The following is a 17323-nucleotide window of genomic DNA, read 5'->3' on the forward strand; positions in this document are numbered from 1 at the left end:
GTTGCTAAGCTAGGTCTTGGAGAGCTCACGGGTGCTCAGTAAAACACACAGCCATCTCCTGAAAAGTCACCCGCTCTGCAGCCGTTCCCCTTCCCTGTGCCCTGGGAGGTTGGGATGATCTGGAGAGAAATGTGGCTGTTTATTCTGGAGCCTCTCTGGGTGAGAAGGACAATTAGGGAGGTCTCATTAGAGGCTTTAGTGTATTTCATATCATGATTCTCCCCAGGCTCTGCTATTGTGGAGAAATGCAAGAGCCAAAATATTCAAAAAGAGCAACATAAAGCAAACTCTTAAATCCATCTTCAGGTAGCGTCTGGCATTTAAAAATTTTTGAGCCTGAAACATGGCGGGGTCATTTCTGACAAAGCAGGACTTTGATAAGCAGGAGGTACCTGAATGTGGATTTGGAAGCTCAGATGCAGACTCCTGTATTTAAAGATCCTGGCCTGGTCACTTAATTACAGCCTCCCACTGGGAGTGAACACATGAAACATTTCCACTAATAGAAATTAAATTAAGTCAACAGGACCACTCCTATTCATAAAGACATGCATGTGTATGTGTTAGCAGCAAGATAAAACCTGTAAAGTAGTAAACAAATCCTACTTCAAGCTCTTAAATCTATATTCATCTTTCTCAGTATGGAGCCTGAGTTTGAAAATATTTTAAACTTGCAACACTGGGACTCAGTTCTGGGTACTCAGCACTTGTGATAATCAGGCCATTTATTCAGGTACCAGAATATGGATTCAAAGCCTAAATTCAGACTTCTGTATTTAAAGATCCTAACCTTGATTATTTTATTAGTCCTTAGACTACACCTTCCACTAGGACCGAATGTGGGGAGACAGTGCTAAAGCCACCCAGTGATAGAGATTAAACAAAGCCCCTGGGACTATTCTCAGGCCAAAGAAAAGACTGTGTAAGTGTTAGTAGACTCAAATCTTACTGAAGGACAAAAACCAGCGTGCGTGCACAATGGAGATTTATTCAACCCTTGTAACAAATGTACATCAAAACAGACCTTTAACAGACAGAGAGGAATGGATCTGACTTTAAACGCTCCAGCCTAGAGCCTGAACGCATCAGAATTGTTCAGGAATTGTTAAACACCCTTTTTATGGAAAACAAGTGAATCTGACCGCAACTCCCCCTTCTCGGACCCCGCTGGGCAGCAGCAGCTGATCCGCCATGGCTCCCAGATCACATAAGCGGGCAGCCAGAAACAGCGTCTGACCCGGCTCTGCTGAGCTGTAACAGCTGCTGCCCTCACTACCCTCAGAATCTGCTTCCGGCAAGGGCGGCGGCCAAACGCCCCCCTGATGTGGGGTGGGAGGGGAGAGCCCAGCTGCCAGGCCGGATCAGCGACTCCCCAGCGGCGTGTGTGCGGGGAGAGCCCGTCCCTAGCGCCCCTCGGGGCCCAGCTGGGGGGACTTTCTCCGGGGGCTGGAAGCAGCCCCGGGCTCTGCCGACACCAGCCCCGGAGCCGGAGCCTGCAGGTGAGGGGAGAGACCCGGGGGAAGGGCCGGGGCCGGGCAGGAAAGTGACTCCGCACCAACGGCCCCTCCTCGCCCCAGCTCCGCTCCCTGCGCGGTGATGTTACAAAGAGCTGCTGCCCCTCGGAACCTGCTGCTCTGCTGGCCCGAAGCAGCTTATAGGACCCTTGGCGGATCCGGTCAGAGGGGGCAAATTCGGGGGGTGGGTGGGATGGGCACAGTCTGTGCGGCGGCAAACTGGCCGCAGGCCGGGGAGGGAGCGGGGCTGAAGGGGAAAATCAGGGGCAGGAGCCAGGGTTAAGGAGGTACGGGCACAACCAGTGGCAGAGGGGACACCCCTGGGACAGGGAAGGGGAAAAAGCTCCTCCTAGGTGGGCTGAGCCCAATGTCCGCATTGGCTGCAAAGGCGCGGGGGAAGGGGGTCAGAACCTGGGCTTTCCACCCCACACCTCACAGGATGGTGCAGTTCAGCACCCGCTTCCTAGGGCTGTGTTCTTAAAGGCACAGGGCATCCCAATGCCTGGGTAAAGTGGCTCTTCCTACTGGTCCTCAGACGTTCTTGTCAACAGCTGGAAATGGCCCACCTTGATTATCACTACAAAAGGCTCCCCCCGCACCCCACCCCCGCTGCTAATAGCTCACCTTACCTGATCACTCTGGTTACAGTGTGCATGGTAACACCCATTGTTTCATGTTCTCTATGTATATAAATCTCCCCACTGTATTTTCCACTGCATGCATCCAATGAAGTGAGCTGTAGCTCACGAAAGCTTATCCTCAAATACATTTTTTAGTCTGTAAGGTGCCACAAGTCCTCCTTTTCTTTTTGCAAACACAGAGTAACAGGACTGCTGCTCTGAAATCTTCCATCTCTAATACACCTCTTAGCACTTCATTTACCTCCGTTAACATTTTGCAGACGGATGTCAGAGGGATCGCTCAGTGGTTTGAGCATTGGCGTGGGAAACCCAGGATTGTGACTTCAATCCTTGAGGGGGCCATTTAGGGAAATTCGGCAAAAAAAATTGAGGAATTGGTCCTGCTTTGAGAGGGGGGGTTGGACTAGCTGACCTCCTAAGGTCCCTTCTAACTCTGATATTCTGTGATGTCATTGTGCTATTTAGTTTATATTTTTAACAGCAAATAATTGAAAGTATTAACAGTTGCTAGTTGTTTCAGCAATTGACATTGCACAGTGCTTCTAGTATAGCACTTCTTGTTTGTATTGGGACATTTGCTTTTCATTCTTAATTTTTCCTTGTTTTTTTCACTATTTAAGCACACAAGTTTATTCTTTGGGACCATTTGACATCAAGACTGATTTCCTGGGTCACCGTCAGAACTTCTTCGGTTTCCTTTGATTGCCTTTGTCAATTTTTATTTTGCCTCTCAATCCAGCACCCTAGTGCTTTTTTACATGTCACACTTGTGTGTAGAACTTGGTTCCCAAACATTCACCAGAGGCCAGATTTTTCAAATGTTGAAAGCACCTAGACCCTTTTGAAAATCCCACTATGTGTCTCAATACCTTTTAAAAATCTGATCCTAAGGGTACAACTATACTATCTTTTCTGAAATCCTTCTCAAAGGCAAACTTCTACTTTAATTCTTACTAAATATAAGTACACAACCCTGGATATATTAATAACCAGAAATATTCAAAATCATGAGTTATATACCCAAGAGGAATGCAATTAAAAGACATAAATAATTACATTTGGGATTCTTTTAACTTTCTTTTTTTTTTTTTTTTTTTTGAGCCTTTAGGGAACACACTCTTCATACTTTTGCTGTCACCTCACCCAAATAATTCATATACTTAAAATGGTTGTACATTCCTACAGCAAAAAGAAAAGGAGTACTCCTTTTTTTTTTTGTGGCACCTTACAGACTAACCAATTTATTTGAGCATAAGCTGTCCTGAGCTACAGCTCACTTCATCGGATGCATTCAGTGAAAAATACAGTGGGGAGATTTATATACACAGAGAACATGAAACAATGGGTGTTATCATACACACTGTAAGGAGAGTGATCACTTAAGATGAGCTAATACTAGCAGGAGAGAGGGGGGAGGTAGAGAAAACCTTTTGTAGTGATAATCAAGGTGGGCTATTTCCAGCAATTGACAAGAACGTCTGAGGAACAGTCATCATCAAAGATCTACGACCTATCCTGAAGAATGACCCATCACTCTCACAGATCTTGGGAGACAGGCCAGTCCTTGCTTACAGACAGCCCCCCAACCTAAAGCAAATACTCACCAGCAACCACACACCACACAACAGAACCACTAACCCAGGAACCTAACCTTGCAACAAAGCCCGTTGCCAACTGTGTCCACATATCTATTCAGGGGACACCATCATAGGGCCTAATCACATCAGCCACACTATCAGAGGCTCGTTCACCTGCACTTCTACCAATGTGATATATGCCATCATGTGCCAGCAAGGCCCCTCTGCCATGTACATTGGGCAAACTGGGCAGTCTCTACGTAAAAGAATAAATGGACACAAATCAGACGTCAAGAATTATAACATTCATAAACCAGTCAGAGAACACTTCAATCTCTCTGGTCACTCGATTACAGACCTAAAAGTCGCAATATTACAACAAAAAGACTTCAAAAACAGACTGCAACGAGAGACTGCTGAATTGGAATTAATTTGCAAACTGGATACAATTAACTTAGGCTTGAATAGAGACTGGGAGTGGATGGGTCATTACACAAAGTAAAACTATTTCCCCATGTTTATTTCCCTTCTCCCCCCTTCCCTCCCCCCCCCCCGCCCCACTGTTCCTCAGACTTTCTTGTCAACTACTGGAAATGGCCCACCTTGATTATCATTACAAAAGGTTTTCTTCTCCCTTCTCCCTGCTCCCTCCCCGCTCTCCTGCTGGTATTAGCTCACCTTAAGTGATCACTCTCCTTACAGCGTGTATGATAACACCCATTGTTTCATGTTCTGTGTGTATATAAATCGCCCCACTGTATTTTCCACTGAATGCATCCAATGAAGTGAGCTGTAGCTCACGAAAGCTTATGCTCAAATAAATTGGTTAGTCTCTAAGGTGCCACAAGTCCTCCTTTTCTTTTTGCGAATACAGACTAACACGGCTGCTACTCTAATTCCTATAGCAGTTACTACCATTCTGGACTTCCAGTAACATGTGACTCCCCGCTCCCTTTGTAATTGAAAATGTATTAAAAATCCTTTTTTCTGTAAGTAATTCACCATCCTGCGAACACTGAAGTGCACAATTTACTCTTCAACAAATTAAATGAATTAATACATGTTGATTTTTCTACTGAACTGTGTATCCTTTTAATTACATATTTTAATTTCATAGACTTTTTGTGATACCTTTCAATGAAATTCTTCATTCTGACAAGTTTATTTTTCTGTACTGCCCAAAATAAGATTTTTTTTTTTTTTGGACATGAATTATCCTGTTACTCCTTTAGTTTTTCCAAAAGGGAACCAAAGCAACGTGCTTTGTCTCCACTATGTTTTCATGGGGAGATAGCTAATGCCTGTTAGTTATCCCAGGGTGTTTGAGTCTGAATGTCTAGAGCCCCCCATTTGGGTGTGTGCCATGGAAAACCATTTAAAGTCTTTTAAACTAAAGAAATTAACAGAGGCTTTCAACCTCCCCCCCCCCAATTTCTCTTATTCCTGTCCCTTATAAAGGGCATGTGTTTGGGGTGTAACACTAAGGATGTGAAGTTAATGCACATATGTTACAGAGAGAGGAAAAAAACTAAGGAATGACCAGAGGTTTTGAGCAAAGCCTGGTTTGTTTGTCTCGGAGTTATAGCTTCATTAGGATCTGAATTTCAGTTTCTTGCTTTAAGATGTAAGACACCATGGGAGAGACCTTTAAAAGTGAAGTTAGGTGCGCTACTTTTACATTTTATAGCTAGATTTGCCTGTTTTTTCCCACAGTTCTAAGGAATGATGATTGCTTTTGGGCCAAAGCATTGTTTGTTCATCTAGGGATACGATTCTTGCTTACAATGCAAGCAGTCCGAGGTTTAAAACCATAGAAACCCTTGCAAAGGTTGTGTTTGCTCTTGTGCCTTAATTTTTTTTTTTACTAGGTTTTCCTATGTCTATTATTGTGTTGGTGGTTTCTCTTTTTATTTTTAATTCTGAGGAATGACAATTTACTTTTGGTCAAAGCATAGCCTATTGGAGCAGGTGTTATTCTGAGGAAAAAAACTCAGTGAGGATAAGGCACTTCAGTTTAAGCAGCGAGGAAAAGAAAATGACTCTGAAATGAGATCAGAGGGGAACTTGTTGATATGAGTGTGCCAAAGCACAGAAGTTGAAATTTTGAATTGAAAACTTGTTCAATGTGTGTAACGGTGGCAATAGTGGGAAGTCCATATGAAGAACAGTGGTAGATTTTTCTGCCTAATAGCTTGTGTTTAAAAGGTATACATAAATATTTCAAATACTGTTTTCAATACTTTACACTAGTTTCAATGCATTAACAGATAACCTATGGACTGATCTACAATGGAAAGAGACTATCATGGAGTCACCCGGGCGATGCTCTGGAACTACTCCATATGAAGCCAGTCAGGACTCTGGGGAAGCCTCCTCTCTGAACATACTGTCTCCAGGGCAAGAAGCTTACACAGCTTTGACCTTCCTGGGTCTGACCTCGGAGCATTCAGCATCCCCTTCCACACTGTGCGCTTCCTGCAGTGAGTCCGCCCTAGCTCCCTGAGTCCCCACCAGACCCCAATTCGAGATGTTCATGATACCCCTCCCCTGTCCATAGCACACAAGGTGTTCTCCAAACAAGAAACAAACCAAGAACACAAAGGTCCTTTTCTCTCTCTTTCTCTGGAGAGATGTGGGAAATCAGAGTAAAAGAAACAAAAGGCAAAGATGTTTGGTCTTTTAGGCAGTCTTTTGGGGTGCCCCTTTGGGGTTGGTTTATCAGCTAGTATAATTTCTTTAATTAGGGTCTACCTCCAGCCCCTCCTTTTGGGACACCCTGCTTCATAGGTGGTCCATACAGCTTCAGGGGTGGTGGGGCCTGCAAGTGCCTCCCTCTTGGCTGATCTGTCTCTGTTGTCAGCAGTCTCTGAAGCTCAGCTGTCTTTTTCCTGTTCACTGCTGCTTCTTGACAGGTTTCAGAGTAGCAGCCGTGTTAGTCTGTATCTGTAAAAAGAAAAGGAGTACTTGTGGCACCTTATAGACTAACAAATTTATTAAAGCATAAGCTTCCGATGAAGTGAGCTGTAGCTCATGAAAGCTTATGCTCTAATAAATTTGTTAGTCTCTAAGGTGCCACAAGTACTCCTGTTCTTTTTACTACTGCTTCTTGTGACAGTTTTCCCCCTTTAAAGCTCCCCCTTCAGGCAATGCAGACTGGAGCCCAGAAGAGCTTAGTCTCTTCTCCACTAGAATGAGGGCATGCCCCTTCACTCATCAATTAATATTGTCCATGATTATTTGTTATTAAAAATATAAGCTAAGTAGCACAACAGCAGCACAATGTTAACCAAGGCAAATGCCAGAGTACTAAAAAATAGGAGTAATAAAAATTATATTTAAATGAATAATTAAAACGTGTGATGGTACATTGACAGTGATTACAGAATGGCCTTCAAAATGAGGCAAATCAGAACAGCAGATGAGACAAATCTGTGAACTATGTAAACTGACAAGGAATTATTTTAAACACAAAGACAGGTTTCAGAGTAACAGCCGTGTTAGTCTGTATTCGCAAAAAGAAAAGGAGTACTTGTGGCACCTTAGAGACTAACCAATTTATTTGAGCATGAGCTTTCGTGAGCTACAGCTCACTTCATCGGATGCATGCCGTGGAAACTGCAGCAGACTTTATATATACACAGAGAATATGAAAAAATACCTCCTCCCACCCCATTGTCCAGCTGGTAATAGCTTATCTAAAGTGATCATCAGGTTGGGCCATTTCCAGCACAAATCCAGGTTTTCTCACCTTCCACCCCCCCACACAAATTCACTCTCCTGCTGGTGATAGCCCATCCAAAGTGGGCTGGGTGTGGGGGGGTGGAGGGTGAGAAAACCTGGATTTGTGCTGGAAATGGCCCACCTGATGATCACTTTAGACAAGTTATTACCAGCTGGACAATGGGGTGGGAGGAGGTATTTTTTCATATTCTCTGTGTGTATATAAAGTCTGCTGCAGTTTCCACGCATGCATCCGATGAAGTGAGCTGTAGCTCACGAAAGCTCATGCTCAAATAAATTGGTTAGTCTCTAAGGTGCCACAAGTCCTCCTTTTCTTTTTAAACACAAAACAACAGGATGTGTGTTTGTGAGAGAGAGAGCGAGAGAGATTTCAATGAACCAGGTTTCCTTGGTAGCTCGCTACATCATTTCAGATAGAGAAAGAGCTTCTGTATCTAGGCAATAGACTACACAGAACCGGGGAGCGGGAGCTCAGACGGACCATCCAGCGAACAGCACAAGCCCCTCTGCCAGCAATCTACACCCTGTTTGGCAACCACTACTGATGGCTCACCCCGTTTGCAGTAACTTTTATCCCCTGTACCCTTCCCTGTCAGGGTTTCCCCTCTGACATGGTCTGGCACAATATCTCCCCTTTCTGAACCCCAGCTCCTGCTCCCTGTCCCCGATTTTCTCCATCTGCCTGCCCCTCCCCCTTACCCTCGTTTCACATGTTGGCTCCTGAACAATTTCTGCCCATCCTCCCCCCCCGATTTCCCCCTCTTGCTCCCTCGTCAGCTTCGTCTTGCAGGAAGCAGAGTCTGGGGGGCAGTAGGGGTAGAGCCAGGGCAGCGGCTCCAGCAGCTGTCACTGAGCATTCGCCTAGCTCCAGCCTGCCCTGGAACAACCAAGGAGCTAAATCTGTTGCTTCCTGCGCTGCTGTTCTGGCCCCAAAGTGTGAGGGTGAGGGTGAGGGTGGGTGCGCCGGCGGCTTCACGAGCTGGGGCTGTGGCCACCAGAGGGCTCTGAGCATTGCGAGGGGAGGGGAGGCAGCAAATAACACTCTGTCTGCTCATTCACACTTCCTGGTTGGACTCAGAAGACCTTGCTGCTGCCGCATCCATTGTGATCTAGGAGCTGATCAGCTGCTCCCCAGCAGGGTGTGTGCGGGGAGAGCCCTTCCCTAGCGCCCCTGGGGGCTCAGCCGGGGGGATTTTCTCCGGGGGCTGGAGCCAGCCCCTGGGCAGCATCGGGCTCTGCCGAGACCAGCCCCTGAGCCGGAGCCTGCAGGTGAGGGGAGAGACCCGGGGGAAGGGCTGGGGCCGGGCAGGAAAGTGACTCTGCACCAACGGCCCCTCCTCGCCCCAGCTCTGCTCCCGGGGGGGCGGGGGTCTGCGAGTCCCGGAGCTGCTGCCCTCCCTGGCCCTCCCTAGTCTCTGCCCCCCTGAGCGCCTGCAGGAGCCGAGCCGAGCCAGCGCCGGGAGAGCGACCGCCCCGGGCCGAGCCAGGGACCGAGTCTCCCAGCCCGAGGGGAGGGGAGGGGGCAGGAGGGAGACAGGGGCAGAGACTGGCAGGGGCAGCAGGAGCAGTCAGTGGGGAGCGAGGTTCGCGGCTCCCAGCCCAGCCCCATTCCCTGCAGCACCCCGGGCAGATTGACTTTCCTAGGACAAGGTGAGGAGCAGGGAGAGGAAAAGCCAGTTCTGCCTCTACCTATTCTCCAGGGCTATGAGGAAGTGAGGTCTGTAAAGATGACCACTCGTGATCAGTCTGATAAAATGGCTCAGTTTTTATACCCTCATGGCAGACATCAAACCGGGGAGGTCTCTCTGACTGGGTATCCACTCCCCTCTTCAATCTGCGGATGGGAAGGGGAGGCAGAATTGATCCCCTCCTCTCCCTTCTTTGGAAAAGGGTGTTGGGGCCCAGGACATGGGTGGTCATGTCTAGTGGTCGGAGCAGGAGTCAGTCCTAACGGTCAGAGCCATGGGTCACAGACAGCGTCAGGAACCTGCAGCTGGAGCCAAGTGTCAGAACTGGAATCTGAGGCTGGATGCCAGAAGCCAGGGTTAGAGCTGAAGTCAGGAATGGGAGGTGAGGGCTAGAAGCACATTACCTGGAATGAGGCAAGGAAAGGGCAAGGCTGAAACAAGGCAGGAGTAAGGCTGAGAATAAGCAGGAGCTACCATAGCCCTGGGCAAATACAATGAACCGCCGGAGCAGGTCTGCTAACCCCCTCAGCCCTTGGTGGCTTGGCCCATCAGGCAGCTCAAATGGGGGCCTGCTGTGCTCATCACTGTGCCTGGGCTTCAGCCAGCAGGTCCTTGCTCCTGGCCAAGGACTGGGAGGGCATTTGATTGATTAATCTCCTGTGCAGCTATTTGGGTTTGTTCTGCCTTGTTTTACCCAGGTTAGCAGGTGTCATATCCTTGTGGCTTCCTGCCCAGCAGGACTCACACCTGGCTGGAGCTCCCCTTTTCTTTGAGTATTCAGATGTGATGTGGAGGTGGAATTGGTCCCCTCCTTTCTTTCCTCTGGAGAAGGGGGGGTTTTTTTGGGTGGGGTGGGAGGAGTTTATTTCCTCATTTGTTGATCTCCCCAGCAGTTACTTGGGTTTGTTTCTGTGATGCAAGAACCCCAGGATGCTAGCTGGCAAGGGGGTTACAGGAACATCCCGGTTTTTGTATGTACATTCTAACAGGTTTCAGAGTAGCAGCCGTGTTAGTCTGTATTCACAAAAAGAAAAGGAGTACTTGTGGCACCTTAGAGACTAACAAATTTATTAAAGCATAAGCTTTCGTGGGCTACAGCTCACTTCATCGGATGCATTCAGTGGAAAATACAGTGGGGAGATTTATATACATAGAGAACATGAAACAATGGGTGTTACCATACACACTGTAAGGAGAGTGATCACTTAAGGTGAGCTATTACCAGCAGGAGACCAGGGCGGGGGGGAGGGGGGGTGAGAACCTTTTGTAGTGATAATCAAGGTGGGCCATTTCCAGCAATTGACAAGAACATCTGAGGAACAGTGGGGGTTGGGAGGGGGAATAAACATGGGGAAATAGTTTTACTTTGTGTAATGGCCCATCCACTCCCAGTCTCTATTCAAGCCTAAGTTAATTGTATCCAGTTTTGCAAATTAATTCCCCCCACTGTTCCTCAGACGTTCTTGTCAACTGCTGGAAATGGCCCACCTTGATTATCACTACAAAAGGTTCCCCCCCCCCGCCCCACGCTCCTGCTGGTAATAGCTCACCTTAAGTGATCACTCTCCTTACAGTGTGTATGGTAACACCCATTGTTTCATGTTCTCTAGGTATATAAATCTCCCCACTGTATTTTCCACTGAATGCATCCGATGCAATGAGCTGTAGCTCATGAAAGCTTATACTCAAATAAATTGGTTAGTCTCTAAGGTGCCACAAGTATTCCTTTTCTTTTTATGTACATTCTGTTTCACCAAAGAACAGCCTGTGCAGTCTTAAATGAAAACTGGGGTCACAGTGGAAATTAATGTTGTTGTGAAATATATGTGCAGATTCTGTGGAAGGAGGTGTGTCTAGATCCTGAAAATATGGTTTAAAGTCTGTGTCATGGCAGAGTTGGCAAACAGGTTTTCTGTCAGATAGGAGAAGTTTAGTCACCTCTCTTTGTTGAGGTGTAAATTAAGTACTGGAATCCAGCCCCATGGTACATACTTACATACAAAGTCAATGGAGATATGTAAAAACAGGGAAGCAGCACTCAGGAAAATAAGCTGCAGGTGGTCATCCTGACTTGGGGCACAAAGAATGAATTTTGGGGATATAAATGGAAGGCAAAGAAGACACCCTTTTATCCTGCACCTAGGAAGTAAACAGGTGGTTCGGTTACCTTCATGAAAACAGGATCTCAACCAACCTTGGTTGAAATGCTGCAGAAGACACTGGCTGAGATAAAACTTCTTTAGACAGGAGGTTAGTCTGTTAAGTCTCTAGAAAGAGTGTTATGATTTTTGTTGTATATGTCTCCAATATCCTTACGCACTGCCACTTGAACCTTGAATCTTTGTTAATGAACTTATTGTGGTTTTCACTATAGATATGTCTAAGTGCTGTGGTATTAAGCTAGATGTTGGTCCTGAACTGAATCATACCAGCGAGTGTGTATGCTTTTCCTTTGGGGACAGAAGATCTGATATTTTTGTGTATGGTCAGTGCATAAGGGGCTGGACATTACAGAGGAATGCTTCAAAGGGACTTGGGGATTAGGGTGCACCTATTGTTAACCTGCAAGGCAAAGTAAGGGCTGGCATATCCAGAGGAGAGTGCTGTAGCGGCTAGCAGACTGGTAGTGTCAGGGAGCTGACACCCAGCTAAGCACAAGTATGTCTGCATCATGCTGGATGCAGGTGGGTAACTAGATGACTCACAGTGCTAGGTACCCCAAGAACCATCAGGGGTTCTTCTTTGCTGTTCTTCTCTGAAGTTTCTTTTCCCCCCAGCACAGCAAGTGACTCCTGTCTGGATTGTCTCCCTATCCCAGCAGGTGAGAGGATGGTGAGTGAGAACAAGAAGGAGAATCATCAACAGGAAGGTCCTGAGCATGTGGAAACAGGTGAGATGGTGTCAGGAAGATCTGAAGGGGATGTTTCTCAGTGTGTTGAGCAGGGAGAAGCCCATGAAAGTCAGTGCAAGCCAGAGAGGCATCAGAGAAACCATGCAAAGGAGAACCAGTGTAAATCCACTCACAGGAGTCGAGTGGTCAAGAAAATCAAAGAAACTGTTCAACAGAGAATCCCCAGTGGAGATAGACCCCATACATGCAGTTTCTGTGGGAAAAGCTTCTGCTGGAGATCAGCCTTTATTAGTCACCAGAGAACCCACACAGGAAACAGACCCTATAAATGCAAGGACTGTGGGAGAAGCTTTAGTCAGAGCTCAACTCTCACTATTCACCAGAGAATCCACACTGGGGAGAGACCCTACAGATGCAACGAGTGTGGGAAAACCTTTAGTCGGAGTGGAAACCTTCTAGCACATCAGAGAATCCATACTGGGGATAGACCCTACAGATGCAATGAGTGTGGGAAAAGCTTTAGTCAGAATGCATACCTTCTATCACATCAGAGAACCCACATGAAGGAGAAACCCTACATATGCAATGAATGTGGGAAAAGCTTTAGTCATAGCTCACAACTTCTATTGCACCAGAGAATCCACACGGGGGAGAGACCCTACATATGCACTGAATGTGGGAAAAGCTTTAGTCTGAGCTCACACCTTCTATCGCATCAGAGAATCCACACGGGGGAGAGACCCTACAGATGCAACGAGTGTGGGAAAAGCTTTAGTCGGAGTGGAAACCTTCTATCACATCAGAGAACCCACACGGGGGAGAGACCTTTCAAATGCCCAACATGTGGGGAAAGCTTTGTTCAGCTCTTGAAACTTGTTAGACACCAGAGAATCCACACTGGAGAGAAACCCTATAAGTGTAATGAGTGCGGGAAGAACTTCAGTGACAGATCCCACTTTAATAAACATCAGAGAGTCCACACAGGAGAGAAGCCCTTTAAGTGCCCTGAGTGTGGGAAAAGCTTTGGTTCAAGCTCAGATCTTATTATACACCAGAGAATTCACACAGGGGAGAAACCCTATAAATGCATTGAGTGTGAGAGAAGCTTTGGTCGAAGCTCAGACCTCACTAGACATCAGAGAAAACACACAGGAGAGAAGCCCTACAAATGCCCCAACTGTGGGAAAAGCTTTAGTGACAGCTCTGCCCTCACTAAACACCGGAGAATCCACAGAGGGGAGAGGCCCTACAGATGCAAAGAGTGTGGGAAAAGCTTTCGTCACATCTCAAACCTTCTATTACATCACAGAACCCACACAGGAGAGAGACCCTATAATTGTCCTGACTGTGGGAAAAGCTTCAGTCGAAGCTCAAATGTTATTACTCACCAGAGAATACACACAGGGGAGAAACCCTTTAAATGCCCCGAATGTGGGAAAAACTTCAGTACACGTTCAGCCCTTACTGCACATCAGAGAATCCATAGCAGAGTGAGACCATTATCAATGTCTTGACTGTGGGAAAAGTTTCGGTAACAGCTTAGCTCCTATAATCTCCAGGGAACCCACACAGGGAGAAATGCTACAAATACAATAAGTACAGGAAAAGTTTTAGTTGAACCTCACACATTCTATCACATCAGAGAACCCACATTGGAAAAAAACCCTATAACTGCCCTGACTATGGGCTAAACTTCAATTGGAGATAAACTGGTATTAAGCATTACAGAATCCACACTGGAGACAGCCTGTAAATGCTTTGAATATCAGGACCAGGCGAGGCTGGAGTGGCCATGCAATAAGGACGAACAATAGTTGTTAAAGCAGAGATTGAAATCCCCTTTCTAGAAGAGAGCCCTGTAGGAAAAGAGGCTGGGATAAGATTCCCATGCTGTGATGGGATTTGTTTATTACGTCTCAAGAAGTTCTGGACATCCTCTCTTCAGCTCCTAAATTTATTTGGTGCTAGAAAGCTCTCTGATATTCTGTGACTTCTCATTTATTCTTCATAGTTTTTTAGACGTGGATCCACCAAGGGACTTAAGTGTTACAATGCTGAGTGTTGTGATACCATACTTCTAGACAATCACAGAAACAACACTGGGATCCACAAAGCCTAAGTTAGGCACCTGGGCTGTCTATAAAATGAATGGGGAGAAAGAGACATCTCAGAATGTGATTCACAAAACCAAGCATGCTAGGTGGGGAGCCACCTAAGCTAGCCAATGGGACATGCTAAGGAGTCGGGGGTGTCTTGAGTCCTGCCCTTTTCTTGTACATAGGTACCTAAGTCCGGGCTCCAGGGAAGCACCTGTCTCTTCTTGTGATTCATAAACTGGGGATAAGTGCTCCTCTGCCGATGGGGCCCCATCCAGTTGGAGTGTTCCAAAGCCACCTAATGCTACACAAAATACCTGGGGTATGGGAAAAGAGGACACGGACCTCTTTTATACCCTTTAGCCCAGTAGTTGAGGTACTCACCCAGGAGGTTCAAGTCTCCTCTATGCTGTTCAAATCCCTTCACCTCCCCAAGTAATCTGCCACCTCCCAAGTGAGTGCCCTAGCCACGGGATATTCAGAGGTGGAGGTATTCCTCAATCTCCTTGGTTGAACCTGGTCCATTGTATAAAAGTATTCAGCTAAGAGGTGGCAGATTCTATGCTAATGAAGGATTCCAAGAAAAGGATGGAAAGGAATTTCTTGTGATGCCCAAATGCACCTGCTGGATGGACAGAAACTTGCTATGACAGTTTGACGTGTCCAGTTAATGAATGACCACCTGCAATAAAAGGAAATGCCTCTCCAAAAGAAAACGGACAATGGAAAGTTGCCTAATATGTCCTTTGGGGTAGATTGAGTCCCCCCATTACAACCACATGGAGTGATAATGCATAAAAAAGGATTGTCTAGCCCAAAACCTAAATTCCCTGTAAGCTGTGCGGCAACGTGGCCGCGCAGAACCCTATTTAGCGCTGCGCAAATGCTTAGGGTACCCCCTCCCCCTCCGCCCCAACTCACCCTGCAGCCTGGACCTGCCGTGGCCCAGATCCAGGGATGGCCAGATTGGGCCCAGGCACAGCCAGAGCAGCCCGGACCCAGGAGCGGCCCGGGTGGCCCTCCCCCAGCTCAGACTTGCTGGGGCCGGGGGAGGGGCAGCTATCCTGCAGCGCCAGCCTAGAGCTCCCGTGGTGGGGACAGGTGCCTCCTCCCCCTAAGCCCAGGTTCTGCTGTGGGGAGAGAGCGCTGGGGGGAGTCCTTTTTCCCCACTGTAGCCCTGGAGCACCCTCTTGCACCCCAAAAGCCTCATCCCTGGCCCCACCCCAGAGCCTGCACCCCAGCTGGAGCCCTCTCCCTGCATCCAATCTTCTGCCCCAGCCCTGAGCCCCTCATCCTCAGCCCCATACCAGAGCCCGCACCGCCAGCCAGAGCCCTCACAGCCCTGCACCCCAACCCTGAGCCCCCTCCCACAAGAATTCCTCAGCCCCACCCCATCACATGAATTTTGTTATGTGAACCAATATGAAGGTGACGTGTCACACATCACCTCCATATTGGTGCACATAACAAAATTCATTCCACACATGTGTGGAAAAATTAGAGGGAGCACTGCAAAAACCTCTGTCCTGCAAAACCTACCTCCAGCAGATTGTGATCAGACTATGAGCCCCTGATTTAGAGAAAGCTGGGTCATTCCACATGAGAAGTGTTTGTTTAACTCTCCCTAAGAGAGCAACTTTCTTTGACTGAGAAACTCCAGAATCCCAATAATAAGCAGCTTGGGGGAAAAGATGTTTCCCAGAAGAAAATCCTAAGCCAAACTACAAAGAGGAAGACTTCACCCACAAAAATAGAAGGGACTGAGAGGGTGAGCAGAGCCACTTCTTTAAAGATCAGAAAAAAATAGGAAATCAGTGCCCATTGCTAAAATTCAACAGCTACTTTGTGTGCTTGGAAGAAAGATAGACATTAGTCTTGGAGCGTGTTTTCCTAGAATACCTAATCCACTGGAGTTCAGCTCTATTCCATAAAACCAGACTTTTGGACTGGTAGGAACTCTTACTTGGAAAATACCAAAGTCATATAAACCTATCAACTTCCATCCAACTATGAAAAATATCTCAATTAAAAATAGTAAAAAGGAAATGAATCAACTAGAAATTGGAAAAAGAAATAGAGCCTTAAAGTAGACTAAGGCTATGTCTACACTGCGCAGCTTACAGCGGCACAGCTATGCCACTAACGCCTTGCCACTGTAAGGCACCCAGTGTAGCTGCTGTTTGTTGGCAGGAGAGAGCTAAGAACACTCCCTCAACCGTCTTGATTAACTTTAATTTGAATATGTAGTGTTGTCATAGCCATGTGGGTCCCTGGATCTTAGAGAGACAAGGTGGGTGAGATAATAGCTTTTACTGGGCCCACTTCTGTTGGTGAGAGAGACAAGCTTGAAATCTTTCCCAACAAAAAATATTATTTCATCCACCTTGTCTCGTTAAATTGAATTACCGTTGGATTAATTAAACTGCTTTTCGAACTTTCACGCTTGTAAACTTGCCTATTAACTCCACCAAATCAGAGTTAATCCTCTTGTATCTGAACTGTTGTATAATAATCACTTTGGGTGATTCTTGTACCACAGCTTGTGCAGGGTTCATTATAATTATTTTCCAGCTAAACACGTCTAAACAATGCTGAATTTTCAACTGTAATAATTATATAATTGTGAATTGTTAGCTTCACAATGCTACCTTCATAAGATAGAAGAAAGAGAAATAGTAAGAGTTTTACTAGATTTTGTTAAAGTTGTCACTACTGTCACTTCTCGCATCCTATCCAATTTATCTAGTTTTGTCCAAATTCATTTTTAGTTTAAAAGTTTTAGTAGCAAGTTGAATCTCCTTGTTGTATACCAGTTATTATACTGAATTTATACTTGGTTATCTGATACTGTTTCTTTAAGTTTAACTGTTTAATTCCATCAATAATGCTTAGCTACTAGTTAAACTTAATTAGGATAAACAACCTCTGGATTTTTTTAGTATCCCAAATAATTAAGTGCATACCATTGTGGTTAATCCCCATAGCTTTTTGAACTTTATACTCAGTTTTATAACACTAGTCCATTTAATACTTACTTTCTATTTTAGAATGTCATATTTAATTAAGAGGTTATTTTAAGAATAGGTAAATTGCTTGACTTATTTTATTTACCATTTTCATCTGGTGTATCTCATTTGCATAATCCTTATTGATTTGATTGTTTGTTGGTTTCTTCTGTCATTTCTGATTACTTAAATAAACTCTTCTTTATTGGA

At 46.0% G+C, this 17323-nt stretch overlaps 1 protein-coding gene across 6 annotated transcripts; it reads left to right on the forward strand.

Moving 5' to 3' along the window:
* The first annotated feature begins 1016 nt into the window (after positions 1-1016).
* LOC311531231 (uncharacterized protein) lies at positions 1017-16855 on the forward strand. 6 transcript variants are annotated; one of them, XM_084648451.1, is made up of 3 exons: positions 8627-8742; positions 11305-11411; positions 11980-16855. In XM_084648451.1, the coding sequence occupies exon 3, from the start codon at positions 11991-11993 to the stop codon at positions 13524-13526; it is 1536 nt and encodes a 511-aa protein (XP_084504577.1). In that variant the 5' UTR covers positions 8627-8742; positions 11305-11411; positions 11980-11990; the 3' UTR covers positions 13527-16855. The 6 variants fall into 6 exon arrangements, with proteins under 6 accessions (XP_084504576.1, XP_084504578.1, XP_084504581.1 ...); XM_084648450.1 differs by lacking the exons at positions 8627-8742; positions 11305-11411 and adding an exon at positions 1017-1499; XM_084648452.1 differs by lacking the exons at positions 8627-8742; positions 11305-11411 and adding an exon at positions 1017-1499 and having other exon boundaries at positions 11983-16855.
* The last annotated feature ends 468 nt before the right edge of the window (positions 16856-17323 follow it).

The sequence above is a fragment of the Lepidochelys olivacea genome (genome assembly GCF_965140295.1).
Source record: "Lepidochelys olivacea isolate rLepOli2 genome assembly, chromosome: 14".
Taxonomy (NCBI): Eukaryota; Metazoa; Chordata; order Testudines; family Cheloniidae; genus Lepidochelys; species Lepidochelys olivacea.

Coding starts and splice junctions, on each gene's coding strand:
- LOC311531231 (XM_084648450.1), top strand. CDS start 11,991: ATGGTGAGTGAGAACAAGAAGGAGAATCATCAACAGGAAGGTCCTGAG.